At 53.3% G+C, this 26,610-nt stretch overlaps 2 protein-coding genes across 6 annotated transcripts in view; both read right to left on the bottom strand.

The window, feature by feature from the left end:
- Nucleotides 1-19,480, bottom strand: part of ITGB4 (integrin subunit beta 4) — a 35,967-nt gene extending 16,487 nt beyond the window's left edge. For 2 of the 4 annotated variants that reach the window (XM_063175451.1, XM_063175452.1), the window contains exons 1-21: nt 19,105-19,475; nt 14,042-14,133; nt 13,677-13,759; nt 12,743-12,844; nt 11,503-11,707; nt 10,915-11,011; nt 10,342-10,513; nt 7,979-8,242; nt 7,473-7,562; nt 7,185-7,307; nt 6,916-7,083; nt 6,577-6,653; nt 6,214-6,425; nt 5,171-5,274; nt 4,953-5,051; nt 4,077-4,203; nt 3,817-3,936; nt 3,236-3,342; nt 2,449-2,482; nt 633-821; nt 450-553 (exon numbers count right to left, since the gene is read on the bottom strand). In XM_063175451.1, the coding sequence (XP_063031521.1) occupies nt 450-553; nt 633-821; nt 2,449-2,482; nt 3,236-3,342; nt 3,817-3,936; nt 4,077-4,203; nt 4,953-5,051; nt 5,171-5,274; nt 6,214-6,425; nt 6,577-6,653; nt 6,916-7,083; nt 7,185-7,307; nt 7,473-7,562; nt 7,979-8,242; nt 10,342-10,513; nt 10,915-11,011; nt 11,503-11,707; nt 12,743-12,844; nt 13,677-13,759; nt 14,042-14,133; nt 19,105-19,109 (2,574 nt within the window). In that variant the 5' untranslated portion in view covers nt 19,110-19,475. Of the gene's footprint in view, nt 1-449; nt 554-632; nt 822-2,448; nt 2,483-3,235; nt 3,343-3,816; nt 3,937-4,076; nt 4,204-4,952; nt 5,052-5,170; nt 5,275-6,213; nt 6,426-6,576; nt 6,654-6,915; nt 7,084-7,184; nt 7,308-7,472; nt 7,563-7,978; nt 8,243-10,341; nt 10,514-10,914; nt 11,012-11,502; nt 11,708-12,742; nt 12,845-13,676; nt 13,760-14,041; nt 14,134-19,104 lie in introns of all 4 variants that reach the window. The other 2 variants (XR_010030425.1, XM_063175453.1) reach the window with 2 other exon arrangements.
- Nucleotides 19,481-24,611: 5,131 nt separating this feature from the next.
- SAP30BP (SAP30 binding protein) overlaps nt 24,612-26,610 on the bottom strand; it is a 29,352-nt gene continuing 27,353 nt past the window's right edge. For both annotated transcript variants that reach the window (XM_063175484.1, XM_063175486.1), the window contains 2 exons: nt 26,382-26,466; nt 24,612-25,718 (listed from right to left, as the gene is read on the bottom strand). In XM_063175484.1, coding sequence (XP_063031554.1) covers nt 25,537-25,718; nt 26,382-26,466 — 267 coding nt within the window. In that variant the 3' untranslated portion in view covers nt 24,612-25,536. The remainder of the gene's footprint in view (nt 25,719-26,381; nt 26,467-26,610) is intronic.

Raw genomic sequence — 26,610 nt, 5'->3', positions numbered from 1 at the left:
CTCCTTCCTCACCCTCCCACACCAGGTTTCATCCCAGAACATGGCAAGAGGCTGCAAATGGAAGCCGAACAGGAGCTTCAGATTGCGTGCCCCAAAGCAAACCCAGAATCTCCTCAAGATGCTTTGCCAATTCTTACAATCATGACCTTAAAAAGTGTGCTTTCTCACAAAAGAAGAAAAATTCCATTTCATCCCAGGACATGGCAAGAGGCTGCAAATTGAAGCCAACAGGAGCTTCAGATCGCGTGCCCCAAAGCAAACCCAGAATCTCCATGAGATGCTTTGCCAATTCTCACAATCATCACCTTAATAATTGCGCATTCTCACAAAGGAAGAAGAACTGCTCCTTCCTTTGCACAGCTGAGGGTTCCCAGGGAAGGGGCCCTGCCCAGCCCCCCGTGTGGCTGTCCCCAAGGCCACCCCAAGCCCCTTTGTGCCCCGGCCCCTACGTTCTCCTCCACTTCCTTGCGCAGCTGCTCGAACTCCCGCGTGTCCTGTTTCGTCAGGTTCTGCGTGAAGAGCCGGGCCAGCCGCAGGGACAGCCCGTAGGGAACTGCAAAGAGAAACCCCCAAATCCATCTCCGTCCCGCTGGGTCGGAGACGCGCCCCAGGCAGAGGCTGGGGACACTCACCGAGCTCCTTGGGGCTGGCGGCAGCAGGGGAGGCCATGCCCTGCCTGTGGACGTTGTTGTGGATCCTCCAGCGCACCGTGTCCCGGCCCTTGAGGGACCCGCTGCGCACCAGGGGCGTGTCCAGGTGCTCGGAGGACATGAGGCTGTGCCGCAGCATGTAGTGATCCTCCTTGAAGCCAACCGTGCGACCTGCAGGGCCAGGGGCGGCTCAGAGCCCGGGCACACCAGGGCAACCCCACGGGTTCAGTGCTGGGGATGCTGAGGGTCCCACCACGCCCAGGGGGCTGGGGTGTCAGCAGGGGAGTGGGATGGAGGGGTCTCCCCATCCCTGAGCACCCCTTTTTCTCCTCCACAGGTTCTGTGCTGGGGGATGCTGAGGGTCCCAGCACGCCCAGGGGGTTGAGGTGCCAGCAGGGGAGTGGGATGGAGGGGTCTCCCCACCCTGAGCACCCCTTTTTCTCCTCCACAGGTTCTGTGCTGGGGGATGCTGAGGGTTCCATCACACCCAGGGATTGGGGTGCCAGCAGGGCAGTGGGATGGAGGGGTCTCCCCACCCTGAGCACTCCTTTCTCCTCCACAGTGCTGGGGATGCTGAGGGTTCCATCACACCCAGGTGTGTGACACCCCAGGTTGGGGTGCCAGCAGGGGATGAGGATGGAGGGGTCTTCCCCACCCTGAGCACTCCTTTCTTCTCCATTCCTGGATGATCTCCTCCAAGGATGGAGGAGAAAGGGGTGCCCAGGGGTGGGGAGAACACGTCTCACCCCCTGAGCATTGCAGGTCAGGGAGAGCCAGCAGTGGGACATCCCAGGTGTTGGGTTTTAGCTTTTACAGAGATGGGGTAACTGGGAGGTGTTCTAAAAGATTTTATTCTATTATCAGTCTCGATGAAGGGTGAGACATAAGAGATGTAAAACTCAATGCCATTCTATCAGAAGCTAATTTCTTTGTTATAATATGCTATTAATGTTTTTCAACCTATTAACTTTTACTATACAATGTTGCTACTACTCCTAACGCCAATCACTTGCATTTTTACCCCATATAATCTTGCTACACTGTATCTTTCACAGTTCTAATTTTTAAAAATATTTTATGGCTCTTTTTATAAAGCCATATTTTGAAACTTATTTCTAGTTCAATCTCTCTCAACAATGTCATCTCTATTCCATAGCCTTCCTAACTCAACACACCTTATCTCAGTATTTGCACACAGACGTATTTTGAAAATCCTTTACAAATCCATTTCTCACACCAGGGTGTGGGGCAGGGAAGAGGCTCCAGGACTCCTTGGCTCAGGCTCTCTGCTTGGAGCCTTTTCCCTGATCCACCCCTCCAGCCCAGAGGGGAGGGATGCTCGCCCCAGCACACCCCAAACCCAGGACACAGTGCACCCCAGTGTCACAGACATCCTTTATGAAAAATTCTTTCCGTAAGATTTTTCCTCCTGAGAAGCTGAGAGGCCTCAGGAACAAAATATAAACAATGACTATCTGCTGCTGTGGAATGCAACAGGTAGATCTTTGATTAGCCCATGTTAGTTGTTTATAATTAATGGCCAATCACAGTCAGCTGGCTTGGACTCTGTCCGAGCCACAAGCCTTTGTTATCATTCCTTCTTATTCTATTCTTAGTCAGCCTTCTGAGGAAATCCTTTCTTCTATTCTTTTAGTATATTTTTAATATAATATATATCATAAAATAATAAATCAAGCCTTCTGAGACATGGAGTCAGATCCTCCTCTGCTCCCTCAATCTGAGACCCCTGTGAACACTGTCCCACCCCAGAGCCTCCCCCAGGACCCAGGGCTGGTACCTCGTGCACAGCAGGGAAGCAGGGCCAGGCAAGCCTAGAAAACAAACAGCCAGAGACACAATTGTTAGTGTTCAGAAACACATAATCACGAAAATTATTATATGTGGGTGCTTTTATTAAGAGCTCTGGGTGTCAGAGGTACCAACCCAAATCTTACTCTGATATGGGTTTGGGATGAACATGTTTCTATATTCTATCGTTATATAACTTCCATGTTAATTATTAAACTTATATTGTTCTGTTGTATACATAGATTTCAGCCAAGCATGGGCTCCTTGTGGATCCCCCCCCAAACTTCTAACATAGTTTCTCATGATTCTTCTTATGATTATACAATAATTATATTTAATTACTAAACAATCATCACATCTAACAGTTATATCATTTATCATACTGCTTACGCAGGTGCAATTTGACATGATCTGGCAAAACACAAAGCCTAACCTTTTCAGAGTCTATCTTTAACATTTTTCCAGGGCCTCACTATCACAATCACTTTGTGACCAAGGACAAAACCCCCCAAGTCTCCGTCAGGGAGGATCCACACCAGCAGGGATGTGTGGGCAGTGGGTGGAGGGGGCTCTCAACTGATTTTAGCTAGATGGGGGGAAATCTGACTAAAATTTCACCAGCAGCTCATGCTGGCAACGGTAGAGGCTTGGATGCCAAAGGGACATCCCCTGTGAACCTGGCCATGCTGGAGGCTGGGTGAATTCTGGAAATTTGTCATGGTTTTGGCCATATCTGGTTCTCGCCCCGGGCTGGGGAAGCCAGCTGAGACACTCACCTTGCAGCAGGCACAGAACTTCCAGCAGAGCAGGAGCAGCAGCCCCAGGAGCAGGATGAGGAAGATGAGCAGTGGGATGAGCCAGAGGAAGCTCCCAGGGGGGCACTCTGCAAGTGACAGCAGCAATGTCACCTGCAGGCCTCAGCCCCGTGTGGGGTGTGCAGGGAGGGGAAAGGCTGGAGAACGTCCCTCTGAGGGATGCAGCAGCCCAGTCAGCCTTGGCAATGCCTCACAATGAGAAACGCTGCTCAGGGAGGGTATCACACCCCTGTCACACCCAGCCATGCCAAAGGGCTGCAGCACCTTCCAGCAATCCCTGCCCATGGCAGGCTCTGATCTGTAAAGGTCTCCCTGAGGGTGCCACGTTCCACCCCTGGCAGTTGACGGGACAGGCAGTGTCACCCACCCGTGTCACCCAGCAAGGTGGGCAGAGAGACCCTGCCCAGGGGCACAGCAAAGGGACAAAGCAGCGACTGGGGGCATTGTGGAGGTGGTCACTGTGATCCAGACCTCAGGCTGGACATGCCCTGCTGGACATCCCCAGGCTGGACAGCCCCTGCTCCTCCCGGGGCCCTGCTCACCTTTATTCTTCTGCACACGGACAGTGGTGTTGGGGAGGACGCTGGGGTCTCCCTCCAGCGTGTAGTGGTAGGTGCAGTCATCATCCTCATCCTGGAAGGAGCAGTGCTCACCAGCCTCCTCTGTGGGGACAGGGGACATGGCTGTGAGGTCACCAGGGCCAGGAAAGCCTTGGGGAGCAGCCCTGCATGCACACCCACACGGAGCAGGGCACTCAGGACACACCACAGGTGGCTGTGCCCAGCTGTGCCTCTCATGGTACCTTTCTTCAGCTCCTCCACCATCTGGATCTGCAGGTGGCAGGAGCTGCAGTTCCCTTTCAGGTTGCCGGTGCCCCAGGTCTGGCAGCGCACGCAGTCCCGGATGCTCTCACACACGGCCTGGAAGCCCTGGGCACAGGGGGTGGCATGGTCAGGGACACCCCCAGGGGCAGGGGGGGACACAGACTCTGAAGGGCAGAGCTGGAGAGGCAGCTCCTCATCCCAGAGTCAGGGCAAGGTCCAGGTCACAAAGAGAAGTCATTGACAACAAGCAGCTCATGAAGGATTTATCAGCCCAGTTGGCTCCAAAATCTCTTACACCAACAGTCTGCATTTGGGCAGCAATTGGATCTTCTCTAAGGGTTTCAGTGGCCTTTCCAAAACCTGATCAAGCCAGCTTTCTCCATCCTACTGTGGGATTAGCTCATGTTTGTCAATGGGCAAACTAAACAAGTTCAAGGCCAGGTTGGGTGGGGCCCTGAGCAACCTGATCCAGTGGAAGGTGGCCCTGCCTATGGCAGGAGAGTGGGAATGAGATAAGCTTTAAGGTCCCTTCCAATCCAAACCAGTCTGTGACTCCATGACATGAGGTTTTTCCCAGTCTTGAGGCAAATCAGAGCAAGCCACAAGCTGAACCTCAAACCAGGGTGCAGATAAACACAGAGAGACTCTCAAAGGCTGCTGCTGGTGAACAGGAGGGCAAAGAAAGCCTGTGGCTGCAAAGCAGCTCCCATGCCAGGCTTTTCTGACCACGGGACTGGTGAGACAAACCCTTGCTCAAGATTTTGTTCCTGACTGAGATGTGCCTTCATCTCTGCTCTGCCTTTCTTCCCTGGAGGCTCTGCATGGGAATAAATGATGAACCTGGAGGGACTCACCAGGGAGTAGCTGATTTCACAGGTGGAGCTGGTGTACAGCGAAGCCATGTCACAGATGCACCTGCCACACTCACACCTGCCGTGGTTATTGCAGATGCCCTGCGGGGGAAGAGGCGACGGCCTGAGAGGGGCACGGGGGGTCGGGAGGGCCCCTCAGAGCCCCGGAGATCCCAGCGCAGGGGCAGCGCTGCCCGGGGGGCGGGCAGGAGCGGACCTACCCCCCGGCTGTCGATGCAGGTGTCGTTGCTGGTGGGGCACTCGCAGCCCGGGCCCTCCCAGCCGCTCTCGCACACGCAGGCGCCCCTGGAGCAGCGGCCGCGATCTGCGGGGAGAGCGGGGATTGCCGGGGCTCCGGGGCTGGGCCATTCCCCCTGCCCTGTCCCGGGCTGGCCCCTTCCCTTGGGGCTGCAAAGGGGCTGGACAGCGGCTGCACAGCCTCCTCCCTGTGCTTCTGCAAGCACGGAGTCCCTGCAGCCCATCACTGGTGTGTCACTGTGATATTTTCTGAAAAATCCCTTCGCCAGGATTTCTTCTCCTGGGAAGCCGAGAAGTTTCAGCTTCTCCCTGTTCTGCTGCTTCGAAATGTGGTCTGGACATTGTTTACCCAGCATGTGAATTGTTTTAAATTAATGACCAATCATGGTCCAGCTGTGTCGAGGCTCTGAGGAATCACGAGTTTTTATTACTCATTCTTGTTAAGCCTTCTGATGTATCCTTGTTTACCCAGTATGTGAATTGTTTTAATTTAATGACCAATCACGGTCCAGCAGTGTCGAGGGTCTGAGCAGTCACAAATTTTTATTATTCATTATTGTTAAACCTTCCGATGTATCCTTTCTCCTTCTTTAGTATAGTTTTAGTATCGCGTTCTTTAATATATATATTAAATATATATATTTATTATATATATATATAAATATATAAATATATATATTATAGATATATAAATATAAAAATATATATTATATATATATTTTTATATAATATATATTTATATATATTTTTATATATATTGATATATATAAAAATATAGCATTCTTTAAAATAATAAATCAGCCTTCTGAGAACATGGAGACAGATTCCTCATCTCTCACCTCATCCTGTCATTCTGGGGACCCTCACAAACACCACACTGGTCACTCAACCCCCCGTGCCAGGGCACTGTGTCTGTGCCCCCAGGCCCAGCACATCCATCCATCCATCCATCCGTCCATCCATCCGTCCATCCATCCGTCCATCCATCCGTCCGGGGGTCTCTCACCGTTGCAGAGGAAGCCGGAGGTGCGTGGGCACTGCAGGACGTCGAACTCGCAGAAGGCGCCGTCGAAGCGCGGGCTGTGTCCCTCGGAGTAGCACTGGCACTTGCCGCACAGGCACTCGCCCCTGCCCGAGCACGGCTCCGCGTCCCCGGGCCGGACGCAGCCCTCGTTGTTGGGGGAGGACGCCGGGGAGCAGTCGCAGGTGTCCCCTCGCCTGGGGACAGAGGTGGCGCTGAGAGAGGCGGGAGCAGAGCGCGGCACGGCAGGTCCTGGGCAGGGTGCCCGTGGCACAAAGTGTCACCGCGGGTCCCCGCACATGTGCCGCAGGGTCCCTGGCAGGGGGTGGCTCTGGACACGGCCCTTACCAGCCCGGGTGGCAGATGCACTGTCCGCACACAAAGTTCCCGTGGAAACTGCACTTGGGCGAGTCCAACTCTTGTTGCTGGAAGTGAAGAGAGAAGAGGCTTTGCTGAATGAGCCCAGCTGCCCCCAAGACCATTTCAGGAATCAGAAGGGCAGATGCAAAGTTTTGCCCTGAAGACCAAGCTCTGTGATAGGACAGCACATCGAGGTGGGAACAAGCAGCGATGGAGATCTTGGCCAGGCTGAGCATCACTGAGGGGTTGAGCAGGACCCCCATGCATCAGCCAGCACATTCCCACCCCGGGCTGGCAGGAGGAGCACCCCGCAGTGCGTGACCCCACCTGTTCACAGGGACACACGTCGCAGACCACAGCAGTGGACACGGTCAGGCTGTCGCTCAGGGACGTGGGTTTCACGTGGATGACCCCGTGCCGGTCCCTCTCGGGGAGGCTGCACACGTGCTGCCCTCCAACGTACTCCAGAGCCTTCACGTGCATCTGGAACTTGCTCTGAAGGAAGGGACACACTGCAGGGATGAGCCAGCTCTGCTGGACACGGAGAGCTCACCCCCTCACGGGTGCCTTCCCTCCGCTGCCCTCCGAGGACTTACCACTTTTCCACGGGTGATGTGGAAGGAGCCAGATTCTGTCTTTTCAAATTCTGGGGAGGTGAACTCTGTCTTCAGGGCTCTGGGGGTGAAGTCAGCCCGGATGTCCATCTTGGAGCGGATGCGCTGGGTGTCAGAGCACAAACACATCGTGGATTTTCAGCAGTACCTGTGACCACCCCGTGGCCTGCTCCAGAGGGGCCACATCTGCCCTCTGCCTGCTCCCCTGCCCTCTGCCTGCTCCCCTGCCCTCCCTGAGAGCCAGGGGGAAGCTCCAGAGAACAGTGGTACCTCAAAGGCTGTGCGGAGCAGCTCCACGATGTTGGAAGAGTCTTCCTGGAGCACCCCGATCTCGGAGATGGGGAAATACTTGTGCAGCTTCTGCAGAAAGACAGGAGCTCCCTGAGCCAAGGCCTTGAGAACCCTCCTCTGTCATGGGAGTGGGCTTTGCTTTGAGACCTCCAAATGTCCCCTCCAACCTACATTACTCTCCAGCTCTGTGCCTCCACTGCTTTACAAGAAACAGAAACCAACACAGGGAGACGTCTAGGAGCCTGGATTCCTGCACCCAGTAATGCACCCTGAGACCTCCCACAACCTAGAGCAGCCCCCAACACAGCGTGAAACCCTCCCAAACACCGAGGAGTTGGTTTGGCACTTGGGGACAAGCGATGGGAGAACACTTTCTCCTCAGAGCTGAGCTGAGGCAGAGGTCCTGGAGGAAAGGCAATCCCTTGTGTCCAGAGGTCCTGGAGGAAAGGCAATCCCTCTTGCCATCACTGCCGTGCCCTCCTCACCTCGTAGTAGCTGTAGGAGTGGTTGGTGACGGCGAAGATGGGGATGATGTTGTGCTGGCCCAGGAGGCGCACGAGGGTGGGCACTGAGGGATAGTCCTGCTTGGTGTCGTACACGTAGGTGCCGTGGCTGTCCAGGTGGCACTGCTCGTCGTTCCTCGCCAGGATCCCTGCCAGGACGTTGGTACCATCAGCTTCATAGTGAAAGGCAGACTCGGTGGAGAACACGAGCAGGTGAGTGCTGTCCTTTCTCCAGCCAATCTTATCCTGCAGCCAGGGAGGGGGAGAAGGAACCTTTATCCCTGTGCTTCCCAAACCCCTGCACGGCACTTGCAGCCCTTGGCAAGCCAGCGCTGACAGGAGCTGGAACACCCAAGGGACAAAGCACCACCTGCACCTGGCCGCAAACACAACCAGCCACGTGTCCCCAGGAATCCCAGCAGCCACCCACACCCCAAAGCACGGGGTGTCTCCCGCCCAGCAGCTCGGTGCCAGGCACAAGTGTGTACAGGGGGCAAGCCCACGCCTCCCTGGACGTGTCTGGAGCTGTGCTCATCCCTCAGCCAAGCAGCCAAGCCCAACTGGGCTCTTTTCCAGGGAGCAGAGTTTCATCACCGCAGGCGTGGAGGGGACAGAGCAAAGAGCACACACAGGGTTCCCAGCAAGCAGCTCCTTGCTGGGCATCAAACACCAGGACACTTATTCTAAGGCTTAGGGAAAATTGGGAATGCAAAAGAGCTTGGCACTGGGAGTGCGTGGCTAGGAGGGCAAGAACCAGCTGCAGCTGAGCCAGGGCTCCCTGGCTGCCCTGCCAGGTGCCTGGTGCATGGCTCTTCTGCTCATCAGTGGGCATCAGGAAGAGCCACTCTGTTGTAGTGGGTTTTTATACTTTGTAATATTTTGAAGTAGTTTTGTTTTGTATCCCCATATTTTTCCCAAGTGGTTTATCCCAGATCATACCCCCCTTCCTTTACCTGTGTAATCCCTCTCTCTGGCTGAGATCTTCCCCAAACCCCCACCCTGGCTCTCTGTCAATCACTCAGCATCCCATCCGTCCATCTAGAAGCTTCGGTCCAGATTGCCAGTGATCAGCCAGAGGCCAGGGGTCAGCCCCCAAGCTGTGCCCCATATGCTGTCCTAAATGTCAATCCCCCAGTACCCATCCCTTAGGGTCACTAATTGGTCAGTAAAATGTTCTCTACTTTGGGTTTCCACCTCCCTTTAAATGTAAACTTGGCACATCTCCCTGTGACAGTGGGAGGGCCCCTGTCACAGACATCTTTTATGAAAAATCCTTTCCTCAGGATTTTTCCTCCTGAGAAGCTGAGAGGCCTCAGGAACAAAATGTAGACATGGATTATCTGCTGCTGTGGAATGCAAGAGGTGCATCTGTGATTGGTCTCATGTGGTTGTTTGTAATTAATGGCCAATCACAGGCCAGATGACTTGGGCTCTCTGTCTGAGCCACAAACCTTTGTGATCATTCCTTTCTATTCTTAGCTTAGCTAGCCTTCTGATGAAACCTTTTCTTCTATTCTTTTAGCATAGTTTTAATGTAATATATATCATAAAATAATAAATCAAGCCTTCTGAAACCCAGAGTCAACATTCTCTCTCTTCCCTCATCCAAGAACCCCAGTGAACACCATCACAGCCCCCTAAGGTGCAGGAGCTTCCCAGAACCCCTGAATAAAACCTTGGATTCACCCCTGCTAAGAGCTGGCCCTTTATCTTCTACCAATGTCTCTGGTGTCTCTTGTGCTGCAAAGGTGACCAGCCCAGGAGCCCTCAGCATCCTCAGGGCCTGGGGCACAGAACCCTTGGGGCACAGGGAGTGTCTCCCTGCTATTGGCCATGTCGGGGCTGCACCCCCGGTGTCTGCTGACTAGGGACTGGCTGAGTGTCGCAGACATCTTTTCATTGAAATCCTTCCTTAGGATTTTTCCTGCTGAAGCTGAGAAGTTTCAGCAACAAAATGTAAACAATGGTTATCTGCTGCTGTGGAATGGAACAGGTGGATCTGTGATTGGTCTCCTGTGGATGTTTGGATTTACTGACCACTCACGGCAGAGCTGGGTCTCACTCTCTCTGAGACACAGACCTTTGTTATTCATTCCTTTCTGTTCTTATCTTAGCTAGCCTTCTGAGAACTTTTCCTTCTATTCCTTTTAGTACAGTCATAATGTTATATCATAAAATAATAAATCTCTTCCTTCTGATCCATGATCCTTCTGATCATGGAATCAACATTCTCGCCTCTCTCTCATTGTGACCCTTGTGACCACGGTCACAGCCGAGGGCTCCTGAGAGGCTCCCAGAGGGACAGAGACAGCACTCCTTGAAAGCACAGCCCTGGCCACGCTCACCTTGCACACAGCTGTCTGCAGGATGGCGTCGAAGCCGCCCTCGGGGGCGTCCAGGTTGCCCGAGATGCGCTCCTTGCGCAGCTCCTGGCTGAAGTGGTTGATGTTGCTGGTCAGGCGGATGACGTTCTTGAAGGAGAAGGGCGAGTCGGCGTTGTGCCAGGGCTCACGCAGCCTAGGACAGATGGAACCAGGGCTCCCGTGTGGGCCAGGAGCCAAGGGATGCCGGGTGCAGGGAGATGAAAGGTGGGGAGAGTCCCTCAAGGGAAACCATGGAGCTGAGCAGCTCAGCCACCAGCACTGAGAGGGGGAAGGGATGAGGGCAGAGGTAGAGGACATAAGAAGAGCAGTCTGTTGTGACAGAGCAGGGAAGGTGTGAAAGCACAGGATGACACTGCTGTCATTTTCACAGTGCTGCAGCAAGCCCTGAGGGATGGGGTGACCAGGGAGGACACCAGCAGAGAAGGTTTAGAGATGGATGGAGGCTCTTGCACTGCTCAGTGAAAGCCACAGAGAAACAGAAGGCACCTTCCACTGACTCTACTCCCACCTCAGGGACCCACGGGGCTCACTCACTTTTCAGGTCTCATGTCTGTCTGAGGGGATGAGACTTTGTCCACAAACTTGCCAAATCCAATGGTGTAATTGGAAGTCAGGGCTTGCAGGAAGTCCGCTGGGAGGAGAGGAAAGGAAAGGGGACACACATAAATAAAGAGATGCCTGTGGGCTCCCTGCTCCAGGGAGAGAAGTCCTTTTGTGGGCATCTTCTCTGCTGGTGGGTTCTTAGGTAAGATTCCCAAACTGTCCTCTTTTAGGATCTTTGGGCTTTTATAGGGCAGAAACCTAGACCCCCTTTGGAGCCCCAAAACTGGAGCTCCTGCAGTAGCACCCAGCAGGTTCAGGATGCCAGAGGCCCTGCACAGAGCAGCTCTGAGGGGCACCAGCTGGGCTGGAAGGGCAGAGCATGTGAGGATCCCTGCAGGACCAGAGAGACATCCCCGCACAGGGCTGCAGAGAGATAATGAGAAGCTCTAATTAAAACAGACCCCTCTCAGGCCATTGCCAGCTGCATCCCTCTCTCTGGTGCTGGCAGAGGACTCGCAGCCACAGGCAGGAACGAGCTGCACAGAGCAGGCTCCCCTCTCCTCCCAGCTCTGCCCTCACCTAGGTTGTGCCCCATGCTTTTGAGGTTGTCCAAATCATCAGACATGGAGTAGGAGAAGTCCATGAGGATGTAGAGATCCACAGGGCTCTCCTTGGGCTGGAAGACATCCATGTAGAAGCTCATCTCCTCGCCAGCGCGCAGCCGCATGTGCATGGCCTGGGGGGACACCTGGGTCCTCTGCAGGGACATGTTGATGCTGGAATTCTGTGAAGGAGAGTGACATGGAGGGGATGGACTCCATTGTCGGAACTCAGCACATCCCTCCGGGTGTCCAGAGTTGCTGAGGACCCCACTGGCGGGCTTGGAGAGCCTGGCACGCAGCCCAGAACACCTGTGGGTTTGATTGTGACCCGTGGAACAAATGATCAGCTTGGTATGAGGACCTGAAAGTCACAGAACTTTAAATAGTATAATAATAAAATTATCACTTGGTGAAAATGTAGATTTTAGGATTTTTTGTATGGGGGTTTTGGGGACAAGATGGAGGAACTTGGGCGTGTCCAGCCTTTCTTCTTCTTCTTCTTCTTGGTCTCCATCTTCTGTTGTGATGGTGGCACTTTGGGATTGGTTTAGAGTAGAAGTTCACTGTCTAACACAGGTGATAGGTATTGGAAAGTAATTGCAAAAATGTTATACATAGTTTGTAGTATAAAAAGACAACACCACCTCAGGGGTGGTCAGAGTGCCTGTGGCTGCCCTGCTGAGCAGATCTTGGCTGGGCAGAAAGAAAATTTTATAGGTAAGAACTAATAAACAATTTCAAGACCAAAAACTGAAGAGCTCTGACTCGTTCTTTGGACGCACGGGCCAAAACAGAGACCCTTCTCACACCTCGGGGCAGCAATTAACAACCAAAACCTGAGACTCCATCTCCAGCATGGTGCAACAAGGAGGAGACAGGGAGCAGGGAGATGTGTGGGAAGTACAAAGGTAGGGATGAGCACATCCCCCTCCTTCATGCACCGTCCAACAGCCTCCCCCACAGCCACTCGTGCCCAGCCAGGCACCTCCTCCACAGGGATGTGAGCATTTTGCTCACATCTGCTTTGTCTGCCAGGGCACCCCAGCCTGGATCAGGGCCAGCAGCCCACAGGTCCACCAGCTGGCCAAGGCATTGCTTTTGAGTAGACCCTACATAAATAGCGATCTGGGCTTTGTATTCTGCCTGCTGAGGAGCCTAGGGAAGGCTGAAGGAGCCCTGAGGAGAGGCTGAGCCCGGGCTGTGTCCCCAGCACGCACCTTCAGTGTCCTCATCTCCCCCTGGCTGTACACGATGCTGGCCTCGCCGCAGCCCGAGCGCAGCAGGTTCTCCCGCAGGTCACAGCGCGGCTCCTCGAAGCTCTGCCAGGGAGCAAGAGCAGCATCAGAGCCACAGAAACCACCAGAGCCACTGGGAAAGGGGGAAATAGACAGGGCAGGAAGCAGGGTCCTGTGCCTAGAGCATTGTGAGCCTTTGAGAGCAGGAGAGGGGCAGAGAGATGGGTTCTGTGAGAGATGTTCTCACACAGAACCACCAGCTGAAATGTGACCACCAGTGAGACACTGGGTTGTGTGAGATAAATCTCTCCCTCCATCCCTTGCACACACTGTTTCTGGTGCATTGCCATTTTCTGATAAACCCTTGTATTGCTGCAATTCTGCCCTGGACTTCTGTTGCAGACATGTTTTATGAAAAACCCTTTCCTTAGGATTTTTCCTCTTGAGAAGCTAAGAGGCCTCAGGAACAAAATGTAAACATTGATTATCTGCTGCTCTGGAATGCAACAGGTGCATCTTTGTTTGGCCCATGTTGGATGTTTGTAATTAATGGCCAATCACAGGCTTGGACAGAGAGTCTGAGACAGCTGCCTTTGTTATCATTCCTTCCTATTCTTTTCTTAGCCAGCCTTCTGATGAAATCCTTTCTTCTATTCTTTTAGTACAGTTTTAATGTTGTATATATCATAAAATAATAAATCAAACCTTCTCTTCCCTCAACCTGAGACCCCTGTGAACATCGTCACAGGCTCCCCTCCCTCCCCGTGTTCCTCCCCATAAGGAAATCCACATTGCAGCCTTTCCCATGCAGAAGAGAAGCTGGGCCCTGCCCCTGTGTGCCTGTCCCAGTGAGGGTGGTGGGATCCCCCCTCGGCAGGGTGGCAGAGGAGCCCCGGGCTGCCCTGCAGGCTCTCACCTCGTCGGTGCAGAAGGAGCAGTCCTTGTCCACGCGGATGCACTCGGTGCAGCTCTTGGCCCGGGACAGCACGCAGCGATTGTCTGCCAGGAAAGATCAGGGCATCAGGGGAGGGGAGAACAAAGGGAGCCGTGGGAGAAAGGCTGATCCCATGGAAAAATGGAGGTTCTGCCTGGTTTGTGGAAAGTGGCTGCAAAACAGCAGTGGGGTAGCATGGGAGGGTCCCCGAAACTGGGGAGATGGAAAACAGCAGGAAAAGCCCACAGCAGGTGCTCTCCACATGAAGACTGGTGTTTCTGGGGGCAGGACAGGTACACACAGTCCCCAAGGGAGGTGGCAGACCGGGCTAGCATGGCTCCACTCACTTTTGCTCCATTGGCAGACGCTGGTGGTGCAGAGCAGGGACAGGAGGAGCAGCCTGGCACACGCCCAGGGCAGCACGTTCATCCTCTTCCTCCTGAAATAAAGGGATTGCTGCATTGCAGAGAGCCAAGGGGTGGAAATGGACCTGGATATGACCAGGGCAGTTCCACAGAGCCCCTTCCCAGCCCTGCCAGGGTGGGACAGCCCTTACATCCCCAGCTGGAAACAACTGCTGAGCTCTGCAGGGCAGGGCACAAAAGCAAAGACAAGGATGGCTTGTGCTCTGCTCAGGCAGCTGCAAAAGGCTCAAAATCCCCAGCAATGCCACCCCTGTGCCTGGAGTTGGGGTGCACAGCTCGACATCAGGGGTTGGTGCAGGCAGCTGGAGCACAGGAGGCCCCAGACAGAGCCCAGCACCCTCCACACGTGTGAGCAGAGCCAAGACATTGCTTTTCCTGGCAGGTTAGGGAAACAAAACAAAACAAAAAAAAGGGAAACAAAGCAACTGTCCATATCTCTCCCCAAAAGCAACACGGACCCCTCCCTTCAGCTATTTCCTATCACACTAAGAGTTTCCAGGATGGTCAAACCAACAATAAAGAGAGGGTGAGGTCTTGGGAAATGCCAGGCTTGGAGCTTTGGAGTCGTTGAATGAATCTGTGGTTCTGAGAGCCTGGCAGATCCCCTTTGTCCTGCCCAGGGCAGCGGGACCCCTTGATGGACACAGAGGTCAAATCCTAAACAGAGTGAACCATTCTCCCTGCACCACACGTGACTGAGAAAACTCAGTGCCATCCAGAAGTCAGCACTTGGATGTGGTAAACAGAAGGCACAAAGCTGGAACTCAAATTCTGCAGCTGCTGTGCCAGAGGCTCGTCCTCACCCCCAGCAGGGCAAGCGAGACCAGTCAAGGAAAAAACAGTGTAAAGATATCATTAAAAAAAAGTGTAAAGATATCATTAAAGCATCTCCTTCCTGGTAGATGCCATTGTGAAATATGAAATCTGAATTAATTGTCTTATAGCTTCTTGCTGTGCCAGCCCTGACTCTAAAGTGAAAAGAATGTGAAAACCACTTAAAACAGAGAAAGGAAACAGGAAGAGTTGTTGCGTGCAGAAACGATGCCCAAGCTCCCCGAGGGACACCCAGCACGCAGAGCAGTCACAGAGACTCAGCCACTCACAGCATCCCTGGGCAACCCCTGCAGGGAAACCCAGCCTGGTCTCAGCAGCAGCAGAGCACACCTGGCCTCTGCAGCCAGGGGAACACATCGAGTGCAGCAATTGCTGTGGCACAGGGCTCAACCAAAGCAGCACTGACAGCACAGGGCCCCGCTCCTGCCCCCGCTTGGCTCCGTGTGAGAGCCACTGGCAGGACCCTGGCCCATCCTGGCAGCTGTGCCCAGAGGGATTCACCACAGCCATCAATGCCCAGTGGCTCAAAGAGACACACAGGAGCCTCAGGGCAGCATCTCTGCAGGGAAACCCGGGGAGCTTTGGGGTGCAGGGAACCCCAGGGAGGTTTGCTGTTCCTCAGGACCTGTGGCCAATGCGCTCTTCTGCCAATGAGCTGCTTTTCTCATGGGTAAAGGTACCAGCTTGTAGATTTCTGTTTCTCCTGGCTGATTTATGACCGGAGATAGCTCAGGGAGGCCACTTGTCGGTTTCTCGGCTGTTTAGGTGGCCTGGAAAGGCCCAGGGTGGCCTTGGACAGCCCGGCACTTCAAAGGACGAGTAGAGACTTCTGATCTTGTTTCGGTCTCGGTGTTTATTAATTGTTTGTCTAAAAGATTTTCTTTCAGCCCGACAGAGGTCTGCACAGCAGCCAGCCATGAGCACACTGCGAGCCCCCGGGGCAGTCACTTATCTTTATACCCGAAGTTACGTGTACAATATTTATAATTTTTCCCCAATACCTTCTACCCTTATTAACCGGTGCACTTCTAGTAAAGACCAATCCCAAAGTGCCACCATCACCACAGAAGATGGAGGCCAAGAAGAAGAAGAAGAAGAAGAAGAAGGACAGGACACGCCCCAATTCCTCCATCTTACTTCTTTAGACCCCCCTGTACAGAAATCCTAAACCCTGTGTCTCACACTCTAATTAACTTATCCCTTCACCATTCACCCAGTGAAATCCTCCCATCCTCATACAGGTGTCGTCTCCTGTGTAGGGTCAAAGTCCAGCCCCCAGACACTTCTGGCAACATTCCAGGACTCCCGAGCCCCCCAAGGGTGGTCTCGGCCACTGTGCACCTCCATCCTGAGGTGCTGAGATCAGACAGTACCAGCTGAGCAAGGGAACTCCTGTGCTCCTTCCGTGCCACACTGGCAGCCAGGCCATGTCCCCAGTTGGGCCCTTGGCAGGTTCGGGGGTCCCTGTCCCCCCAAGCCCCGCGGCAGTGCTGGCTCTGGGGCCAGCATTGCTCAGCCAGGACATGCCTGTGGCCTCCTTCAGGGAGAGTCCTCACAGCAGCACTCACTGGCAAATATTGTGTCCCTTGCTACCAACACAGGAAGATTTTGAAGCCAGGAAAATCCCTTTTTCCCTTGCTCTGCTCCATCCCTGGACAGTGCTGTGGAGATGTGGGGAGGGGCCAGATAAAGGTGGGATGAAAGGGCAGGGAAGGAATCCCCATTTGAAAAGTTGGAAACATCACCTGAGCACCCAGCAAATCCCACCTCCCACCATGGCAGGGGCCACAAGGAAAGGACTGAGTATGGAACCAGACCCAGCTCACAAGCTCCTAATGCCTCTTCCCTTAATCACCAGTTACGAAAAAGCCACCAAGGAGCGGATGGACACACCCTGGGCCCCGGGCTCATAAATTGCCATCACGTCTTTTCAAGTGCTGAGATAAAAGGCCATAAAATCCTGCTCAATATCAACGTTCTGCTGCCCCGTGAGCCTTCAAGGATTTGCTGGGCAGATGCCAGCCTGCTGGGTGCTGGTGGCACAGAGCACGGCCACTGAGGAATGCAGCTGCACTATTCCTGCAAAAATATGGGAGTGGCCACCCCTTGCTTTCAGAAGTGTCCTCTGAAAGGGAAAATGCCACTTCCACTTCAGGAAAGCTGCAGGATTTGGTTGGGTTTTCATGACAACAACGACAACAAAAAATAAATGCGTTCAGTTGTTCAAAAACAAGGAGAAAGAGCAGCTCCTGGCTGCACATGAACTTCCTACCATTTCCCAGACTTGCTCCAGCATTTCCTCCTGGTCTCCTCTTGCTCCCCCAGCCTTTGCCCTGCCCCTCAGCACAGCCAACAATCCTGCTCCAGGAATATGCCAAGAGCCCCTGAGTCTGGAGAGGCTGAGGCTAGGTACCCCATCCCCAAAGACCCAGGTAATGCTCCAAACAAACAGCCCAGGGGATCAGGGACACAGCTCCTGTTCTCTCCCTGGCACATGTGGTGGCAGAGAACTGCTGGGACCATGCTCCAAAACTTGGAAATTATCAAGCCAGACTCCCCCAAACCACCAAAAACTCGACCCACAAATCAAATAATTGTTTGCCTCCCCCATCCATTCCTCCTCCTTCCCCACTGGTGCAATGGGACAGAGGACAGGGATGGAATGGCGGATGGGGGAGCAAGGAGCAGGTTGTGATGAGCCACAGAGCAGCAGCAGGAGCCTGGGCCCAGCTGCCACCTGGGGGACACGGGAGAGGGAAAGGGAGGGAGATGCCCAAGCAAGGAGTTCCCGAGCACAGCCTTTCCTCTCTTGGGTGGGAATTGCTCTTTTCATGGCTGCAGCCACGGGGGCTGTGCAGGGCACTGACCCTGGTCCGTGGCATCGAGGACCATCCACATGTCTGTGTGTGCTGAGGCTGGGCAGTGCAGCCACAGCTCCTGTTCTGTCCTCTGCACACGTGGTGGCACAGAGCTGCTGGGACCATGCTCCAAAGCTTGGAAATTATCAAGCCAGACTCCCCAAAACCATCAAAAACTCGACCCACAAATCAAATCGTCTCTTACACACAAAATCCTCCTGGTCCTGTTTTGTTTGCCTTCCCCATCCATTCCCCCTCCTTCCCCAGGCGTGCTCCTGCAGCTGGGACGCTCCATGTGAGTGTCTCCATTTGTTGTTTTCAGCTCCCATTTGAGTCCCAGACCCCAGACATGGCCCCAGCACCCTCCAGCCAGGGACAAACACAGCAGGACCCAGCCCGGGCACCCACATGGAGCTGCTGGGAGCTGTTTGTGCCAGCACCCCCGTGCTGTGAAGGGCTGGAGGCTTGGTTCCATCTCCTCTGCTGCCCCCCGGGCTCGGGCAGGGGGGAATCCCAAAAAGCAGAGGCAGGAATGGCAGGACCCTGCCTGGGGTCTGCCCACATCCCAGCCCCTGAACCCCCTGCTCCCTCCATGTGCTCTTCCTGCCACTTTCTCTGCTCCTTTGGCCCCTCAAGACACTTTTCCCTCGTTCCCCTCCGTGGGTGCTCCTCGTCCCCCTTTCCCCCAGCTCACCCACGCCTGTCAGCCCCTCACACCAACCCTCCTGTCCCGTTCCCTGTTCCCTGTCCGTGTCAGAGCCACCGATTTGCAAACACCCCAACACCTGCAGTTCAGCAAAGCCCACCCTGAACCCCCCACTCTCTCCTGGCCTTTTCCTCCGGGATCCCCCTTCCTTGCAGGGGCAGCCACCAGCTCTGGGACACAGCCCCGGTGGGCTCCGGGGTGGGAGGCACCCGCAGCCCGGCCGGCCTTGCACAGTTCCAGCCGTGAGAGCTTTCCCTGGGGCCGGCTCCGAGGCGCCTCAGCCTTTCCCCTGGAACCGAGGGGCAGGGCAGCCCCCGGAGCTCCATCAGCGTCCCCAGAGGGCTCTGCCGGCCGTCCCAGCCCGGACCCCGGCCCGAACCCCCGCGCACACGAACCCGGAGCCGAGCGGCCCCCGAGCCCTGCCCGGTCACCGGCGCTGCCTTTCCTGCCGGCCCAGAGACGGGACAAACAGAGGGCTCCGTGTCCTGCCCACCTGCCCGAGCATTAATTCACTGCCCGCTTCATCAACGCAGCCAAGTTCGAGCGAGCTGGACGCTGCAGAGCGCAAATGAATTAATTCCACAAACCTCATTAGCGCCGGGTCTGACTCAGAGTCCAAATCTCTGCCGCAGCCCGAGTAGCAGCACCGCGCACCGAGCCAAGAAACTCTCCCGAAGGCAGAGGGGGAACGCGCTGCTCCGCTGCTGCCGCTTGATTTCCAGCTTTGGGCTTTTCTTTCCTTTTTATTTATTTATTTTTTAAATTCTCTTTCTCCCTCCTCTCTATTTTGTGTCCCCTTTCTCTTTCCGGTTAAACGTCAGGTCCCGGTGCGGCGGGGAGCGCAGCGCGCCCGCGATCCCTCATAACTCCCCGCGGCCCCTCAGCCAAAAATCCGCTTTGTTCTCGCTGCCGCCTCGCCCTCCCGAGGGGCTGCCAGGGCAAATGAGCCCGGAGCCCAGGTGAGGAGAAGTTTTATCCCGGCGGGAGGGAGGAGGGGGTGCCCGTGACGCAGGGCTGGCATTCCCGGCTCCCTGCACACCTGGCCGGGCGGGCACAGCCTCCGGACCCTCCCACAGGAACGGCGCTGGGAAAGGGCGGCGGGACCGGAGCCCCGAGGGGCTGCTCGGCTTCATCTGCTGCCCGGGGCAGAGCTGAGGAGCTCCCCGGCCTCCCGAGGCAGGGGTTTCTCCTCCCGGTTTCCCCCTGGCACGACTGGGAGGTGTCACCCTCGGAGCTCAGGTAGCTCCTTGCTGGAATGTCAGGGAAATTCCTGCCCCGACAATCGGCAGATGCCGAGCCCGGGCTCGGTGCTTTGGGCGCAGGGAGGATGGATCGGCACCCTGCTTCATCCAGGGGGTGGGCACAGCAGAGCACTCCTCACCTGCAGAGAATCTGCCTCAAGATTGTGGCACCACGAATGTTCCCATCCATACCTGCATCCCACCATGGTCCAGGGCTGCCACGAGCAGCAATCCCACAGCTGAGTCCAGTCCTTCTGCTGAGCTGGATCCAAAATCCCTTCCCCAGTCCAAAGAACAGCAGAGGAGGGTTTAGAGTTCAGGTGAGGCTGTTTTTCTGTCCACACCACCCATTTGCTTTAGAGCTTGGGGTTGGTCACAGCTCAGAACCACTCGTGCTCTCCACAGAGCACAGCACACACGTTCTGGAGTAGATGCAATGGCACAGGCTGGATTTGGCTCCCTGATGGATCCTCACAAGGAAAACTGCATCCCCCGAGCTTCAACACAAACAATAGCAACAGCCAGATGGAAAATGGCACATTTCCTGCCTGACTATGGGCAGGGCAGTTTTGCCCTCCTCGCTCAATGTGGCATTACGTTCTGCTCTCCAGAACTGATCGAAAGGTGAGGAGCACGATTCCTTTGACTACAAGAAATTAGGAAGCTCAAGTTAATATATGCAAAACTGCCTTAGCCCCAGGATAAAGGAGGATGTGTTTGTGCCATTAAAAACTACAGCAAATGGGAAACAGGCAGGGGTGCAGGGGAAGATGGCCCAGGCAGTTTAAATCTGGCATTTCTGAGTTTCCCAACACATAACCTGGCAACCCCAGTCCTTTGGGAGATGTGATTTCCTAGAGTTAAAATAAGGTTCTGAAAATGAGGGAGGTTTGCTGTTGGTTTTTTAAAAAACGTATGAAGACAGCGACTGCAACATGACAGCTGTGACATGAGACAAAATGAAGGCAGAGCAGGAGCAGGCTGTGAGTGCTGATGCTTGAGCTGCTGCTGAAGAGCAGATCATTCTGCTCTGCCTCAGGAGCCACATCTGCAACAGATGTTGGACATTGCAGATGAATTAAAACTGGGCTTCAGTTCCCAGGGTGGGAGAGGAGTTTGTGCTGGTGCTCACCGACCTGTGTGGTCACCAGCAGCTCCCATTGCTGCAATTTTCCTCTTTGAGGTAAGCAATGCTGCCACTGCATTGAAAAAGCCAATTTAGGATGCAAGAAGCGTTGTGGTAAAAATCCCAGTTAATTCAGTGATGGATCCCTAACAGGAATCCTGAAGCCAACCAGAAAAGCTCATGAGAACCCAGCTTGCACCACAGTGCTTGGTGTCCTGACTTTCTGGGTGTCCTCCTTTCTCCACCTGAGATGGAGAATGTTTATTGTCTTAAAAAAAAAAAAAAAAAAAAAAAAGGTTGTTTAATTGTTTAATGACTTATCTTTCAGGCAACTTCTCCAAATTACTTCCACCAGGGAAGAACACTGGGTGAATTCAAGTTCTTGCCTTGGTTCCACACCTTGCTGTCCCTGCCTGCTGGATCAGGCTTTTGTCACACAAATTTGCTGTTTTTAAGAACAGGGGACAGGGATTTCAGAGGCAGGGTGAGCAGATTTCAGTGCAGATGGCTCCACCACAGCTCACAGCCACATCTGTGGTGAATCTCACATTCATAAATCAGTGAATTTCTGTGGTGGCAACATGGCCTAGAAATTTTTGCCCTAGGAGGAAAAACACGTAGTTTTATAGCTCACATGAAATTATTGCTCTCTCTGCTGGCTACCAGTCCAAGTGCCAATTCCTGATAATTACAAGTGATTTCAGGGTTAATTATTTTCTTTTTTTTTTTTTTTTTAATGCCATGCCAGCTTGCAACAGAGCCTTTCTTCTTTCTGTCCTGCCACCACAGCATGCCTGGAGACAGCTTTGGGGCTTTCTCTAGGTCTTTATTGTGCAGTTACAGCCAAAATCCTGCTGGCTGGAGCACATTCATCTCCTTTTTAAATTCTGTAACAACACACATTACTAAAAGAAAAATGAACACTTAATCCCATCGCTGCACTGTACACTGTAGTGACAATATCCTGCCATGTGGCCCAAATAAAAGGAATGTGTAATAATGTATTATTAATGTACATTAATGTGCACATAATTTATTGCACTAAATGGTGCTTAATATAATTCCCTGTTCAATTCAAAGTGCCAGATGAAATCCTGCCATAGTTTCTCCCTCAGCCTTTCCCCCAAGGCAGCATTAACTACTCGTGCCCCCTGTTTTCCTGTAGATGTTCCTCGTCGTGAACATGTTCCTAAAGGAAAATCTCTCTGCTGAACATCCTTGATTAAAATTTCCCTCTGGGACAGACTGGCAGCAAGAGGGAAGTGGGGCACAGAAACAACACCAGAGGAAAACATCAATGAAGGATCAGCCTGGGGCACTCCTGTCACCCATCTGGGGACAGCAGGGCCATCCACCAGCACCTCGCCCAGCTGCCAGGGGCTGAGCACACACCCATGTCTTTATGCAAAACCACAAAACCTTTCCCTGTGGAACCCCAGAGCTCTGCTGTTTACCAGCAGCACAGAGCAAATAAACACAGAGCAAATATTGGAAGTCATTGGTGTCCGTGGATCTCGCTTGGAGCAAAAGGAAGGAAGTGGGATATAAACAGTCAGAGAACAGCAGTGCAGGGAAGGCTCAGAGGTGGAAATCTGCCCTGTAAAAGCCATGCAGGAATGTGCTGAGGCAAACGCTGCCCCCAAAGGGAAGAGGAGACTTTGGTGGAACTTTGTTGCCCTTTCAGGGGGTCTTGAGCCTCCACAGCAATTTATTTACCTGAACATTTAACATTAGAGAGTCTTGGGGAGCCCTGCTGAGGAGATCTGCGTTTATCACTCCCTCTCTGGAGATATTCCAGAGCTGTCTGGACACAACCCTGTGCCAGCTGCTCCAGGAAAAACTGCCTGAGCAGGGAGCTTGGGCCACTGCAGCCCTTCCAGCCTCACCCACCCTGTGATTCCCTGCAGGTACCAGCTCTGGGCTTTCCCTGCTCACACCATTCCCCCGGAATGAGCAGCCCATACCCTTTGATGACTCTCTGGGGACATTACAAAGCCCACCTGTTTGAGGGGTTTCACAGGAGCTGATTTCTCCCCTGCCACAGAGAAGGGCTGGAAAGGAGCTTGTGCAGGTGTTGGCTGCAGCCATCACCTCCCTCACTGCTGGAGCTGTCATCAGCAAAGCCTTGGCATGGCCCAAAGCCTTGGCAAGGAGGGCTCTTTCTTTCATTTTTTGTTCATCTCAGTGCACAGCTCCCCTAAAGCAGACAGTGCAGCAGCAATCCAAGTCAAACATTGCTTCAGGTGCTCCCGTTGCACGGTTTGAGGTGGGGCTGGCAAGGGCTGCCCTCCCCACCTGCTCCCTCAGCCCAGCAGCACCCAGGGAGACAGAAAATAAAAGCGAGTCCCGAACACACAAAATCCCTTCCCACACCAGCATCAAAGCAGGGCAGGTCTCTAAAGCACAACAAGCAAATGGGAGAGAAAATCAACACCTCGGGGCATGGAGGTGGAAGAAAAGACTTCAGAAGGGAGAGGGAGAGCAGAACCAACTCTGCCAAGGATGAGTTCATTACTGCAGCTCCCCTGCCTCTGCTGGGGCAGAGACACAGACCTGAACGTGGAGTTTCAGCTGAGACAAAGCTCCTCGAGCTATGAGACACCCCTGCTTAGGAAGGAGATAGGCAGAGAGAAGCCCTGTGGTGTTCAAGGAGCAGAGACTAATTTTTGGACTAAGGAATGATGAAAAACTCTGGTTTTACTCTCCTGGGTATGGTTAGCATCCCTTTGGAAGGAGAGGTCAGAACGAGTATCTGCAGCTCTCAGAGCCACCAGTGCAGCCTGAGCAGTCACTGCTGCAGCAGCATAAGGAATTTACCTCAGTGCCAGCTCTGGGTTTGCCTCAGGGCACACTGGGCACAGCTGCAGTGCTCCAGGGCTGTTTGGGCACTGACACACTCTGCAGGGCTCACACAGCCAGAGCTCCAAAGCAAACCAGTCCAAGCTCCTGTCTGGGGTTTCAGGCCAGGAAGGATCCTCCTCGCTCAGGACATCTCCCCTGTGTGCCTGAGGTTCCCTCCTGCTCCTCTGGGGCACTGACTGACCACAGCCCAGGGCAAGCCATCAACCTGGCCAGTGCCATTTTCAGAGCTGGGAAAAAGGCATTTCCCTCAGAACTGCAGCTTCCAACCCGAGGATCCATCTATTTATTACCTCTGAGTTATTGGCTGCAAGTTTGTTATGGAGGGGTTGGCATCCTCACTTCAGCTTTTTTGGGGGAAGAAAACCAAACCTAAATCAAGCCTGTTTCAAGCTGCTTTCTCCACTGCAGACAGCAAACACTGGCTCCTGGGAGCTCAGAGGGAACTGCCAGGGAACAGCCCAGGCCTGCAGGTCTCTTGTAGCAGAAGCTGTTACTGCAGGAGTCTGGAAGCTGCTGCTCCAGGGGTCCTGGATGCACAGATGCCTTTTTTTTTTTTTTTTTTTTAGCTTAAATGACCACCAGAACAGTGTTTAACGTGTTGTAAAATTATCTGTCTACAAGCAGGATATCAACCTATTATTTCTACCTTAAGTCTCCATAAATGCAAAGTCTTTATCAGGACTGATACAAGCTACAGAATAAAAAAAAAGAAAAAGCAATCCCAAACCACTGAATTCTCAGAAACTTACACTTCTGTTGATCTGGCAACCATCTCTCCTATCACTACTTTGTACATTAGGACAAAGAGGCTCTGGGTAAAAATTTAACTCTGAAGAAATGCAGACACATCAATGACACCAGGGGCTTTTTAAAAAGACTTTCCAAGTTTTATTCAACAAAATTTTCAACTGAAAATACTTTTTCACAACAGTGGAGCAAGCAGTAACTGCCATGTGTGCATTCACAGAACATCACGAGCTAAAACAAAGATGGACAATGTCACAAACAGGGTCAGACACTCTGCTCTGCTTCTGTCCAACCTCACTCCGTGGCAATGGAAGTGTTTCTGCACAGGTCTGAGCTCACAAATCAAACCTCTACAGCTTGAGGGTTCTGCATAGAAATCTCCATCCCTGTGAGATGGTAACAGGATGCTCCAGCACAGTTTCCTCAAGAGTTCCACTGTTTCACACGTGGTCACAAAGATCTACACAGAGAGCACAGGGTACAGGTGTCAGTGCTGGAACAAGCAGTGAGCCTACACTCACTGATGGAGTTTGCTTCAAGTCTCTGCTACACATCTGGACGTGGACACTGAGTGGTTTTCTCTGCTTCAACTCCCTCAGAGCTGAGCTGGCTCTGGAGGGAGGCACCTACACAGGCTGCAGGCAGCCCTGGAGCACCACCCTGCACACACAGGGGTAACACTGACAGTCTTTCACTGCTTGCCCTTTTCATTTATTTTCTTTTTCCCCCCCTAAAACAAACTTGCAGGTAGGTAAGACCTCAATGCAGCAATTAATAAGCAAACTTTTACAAGCTGACTCCAGATGCCACCTTCCTCCAGCACAACACAGGCAGCCTGGGTCTTCCCCCAGCAAGCAAAGGCAGAGGCATGGTGGGCAGAGGTCCATTCCTGTGGGCACACAGCTGGCATCCTGCTCTGCCCCCAGCCTTCCAAAGGGGAACTGTGAGCTGCTTCAAAGAATCTTGTCATCTTTTACCAAAGGAGAAATCCACCCCTCAGTGGATTCAGTGACAAGTCCAAGACTCCAGGCCCAGCACAGCAGTCACTGCTTGGCCTTTTTTACAATGGTGCCCACAGCTGAGATCACCGTGGTTTTGGAGCCACTGGCACTGGTGGTCACTGTGACAACCCCTGGCAGGGTGGCAGTGGTGGTGAGGATGGTGGGCTGAGCTATCGTTGTCACGGGGATGGCAGAGTCCCACTTGCTCTTCCTCTTCTGGGCATCTGGGCATTTGATTAAAGCAAGCACACAAGGATTAGCAATACATTAGAGGTCACCAATCCCCTCTTAACACTCTGTCTTGTCAACCCTCAATATCCCATTGCCTGACTAGACAGCTTCCCCTCACACTAATTTCAGGATACACTGGCAGTAAGTAGTGAGGAGGAAAAGCAACTTTTCTCTTGGGGTATCAGGAGTCAGAGCAGACCTCCAGACCTGAACTCCAGCAAAAGGGGAGACAGGATCACTCCCTGCCCCAAAGCAGATTGAATTTCAACAGAGCACATGAATCCCACTTGCTCAGCTACAGGCACTGGAGACCCTCATCAGCCTCCAGTGGTTTTTGCCCCTCCCCTCAGTTTCCAAGGCAGGAGAATGATTTCAAGGGTTTCCAAACCTCAAAATCTATCAGTCCCAGGAAAACAACCACAGACAGCAGCAGGCTTCTTGACCCACTAATAAGTCTCTCCACCATCCCACCTGGCCATTCCACTCGAGAAGGACAGCCATGGACTACAGGGACTAGAGGAGAGCTAGTCCAACATCCCTCAGCAGAAGCACTCCCCTGCCTTATCTACAGGATCACTAAGGAGCCTTCAGGCTTCAGGAAGCACTAATCCCAGCATTACTGCAGCTCAAGGGGTACATTCACAGCTATTCTTTACCTCCCACAGTGGTGCTGGATGTTGTGGTGGTTGTGGAAGCAGCACTTGTTGTTGTGCCCTTTTTAGTGCCAGTCACAAACTCAATCTGGGAAGGGAGAGACACACGGGAGAAAGAGGAGAAGATTAAAAAATGAAGGGTTAAGAGTACACAGCCTTTTTTTAACCCACAGCACCTCTCTAAGTTTTTTTAAAACAGCTTTAGTGTGATGTAAGACATTGCATTGGCCTC

The sequence above is a fragment of the Melospiza melodia genome, chromosome 24 (assembly GCF_035770615.1).
Source record: "Melospiza melodia melodia isolate bMelMel2 chromosome 24, bMelMel2.pri, whole genome shotgun sequence".
NCBI lineage: Eukaryota > Metazoa > Chordata > Aves > Passeriformes > Passerellidae > Melospiza > Melospiza melodia.
Note: the sequence above shows the minus strand (reverse complement) of the source record. Positions and strands in the feature narration are given on the sequence as shown.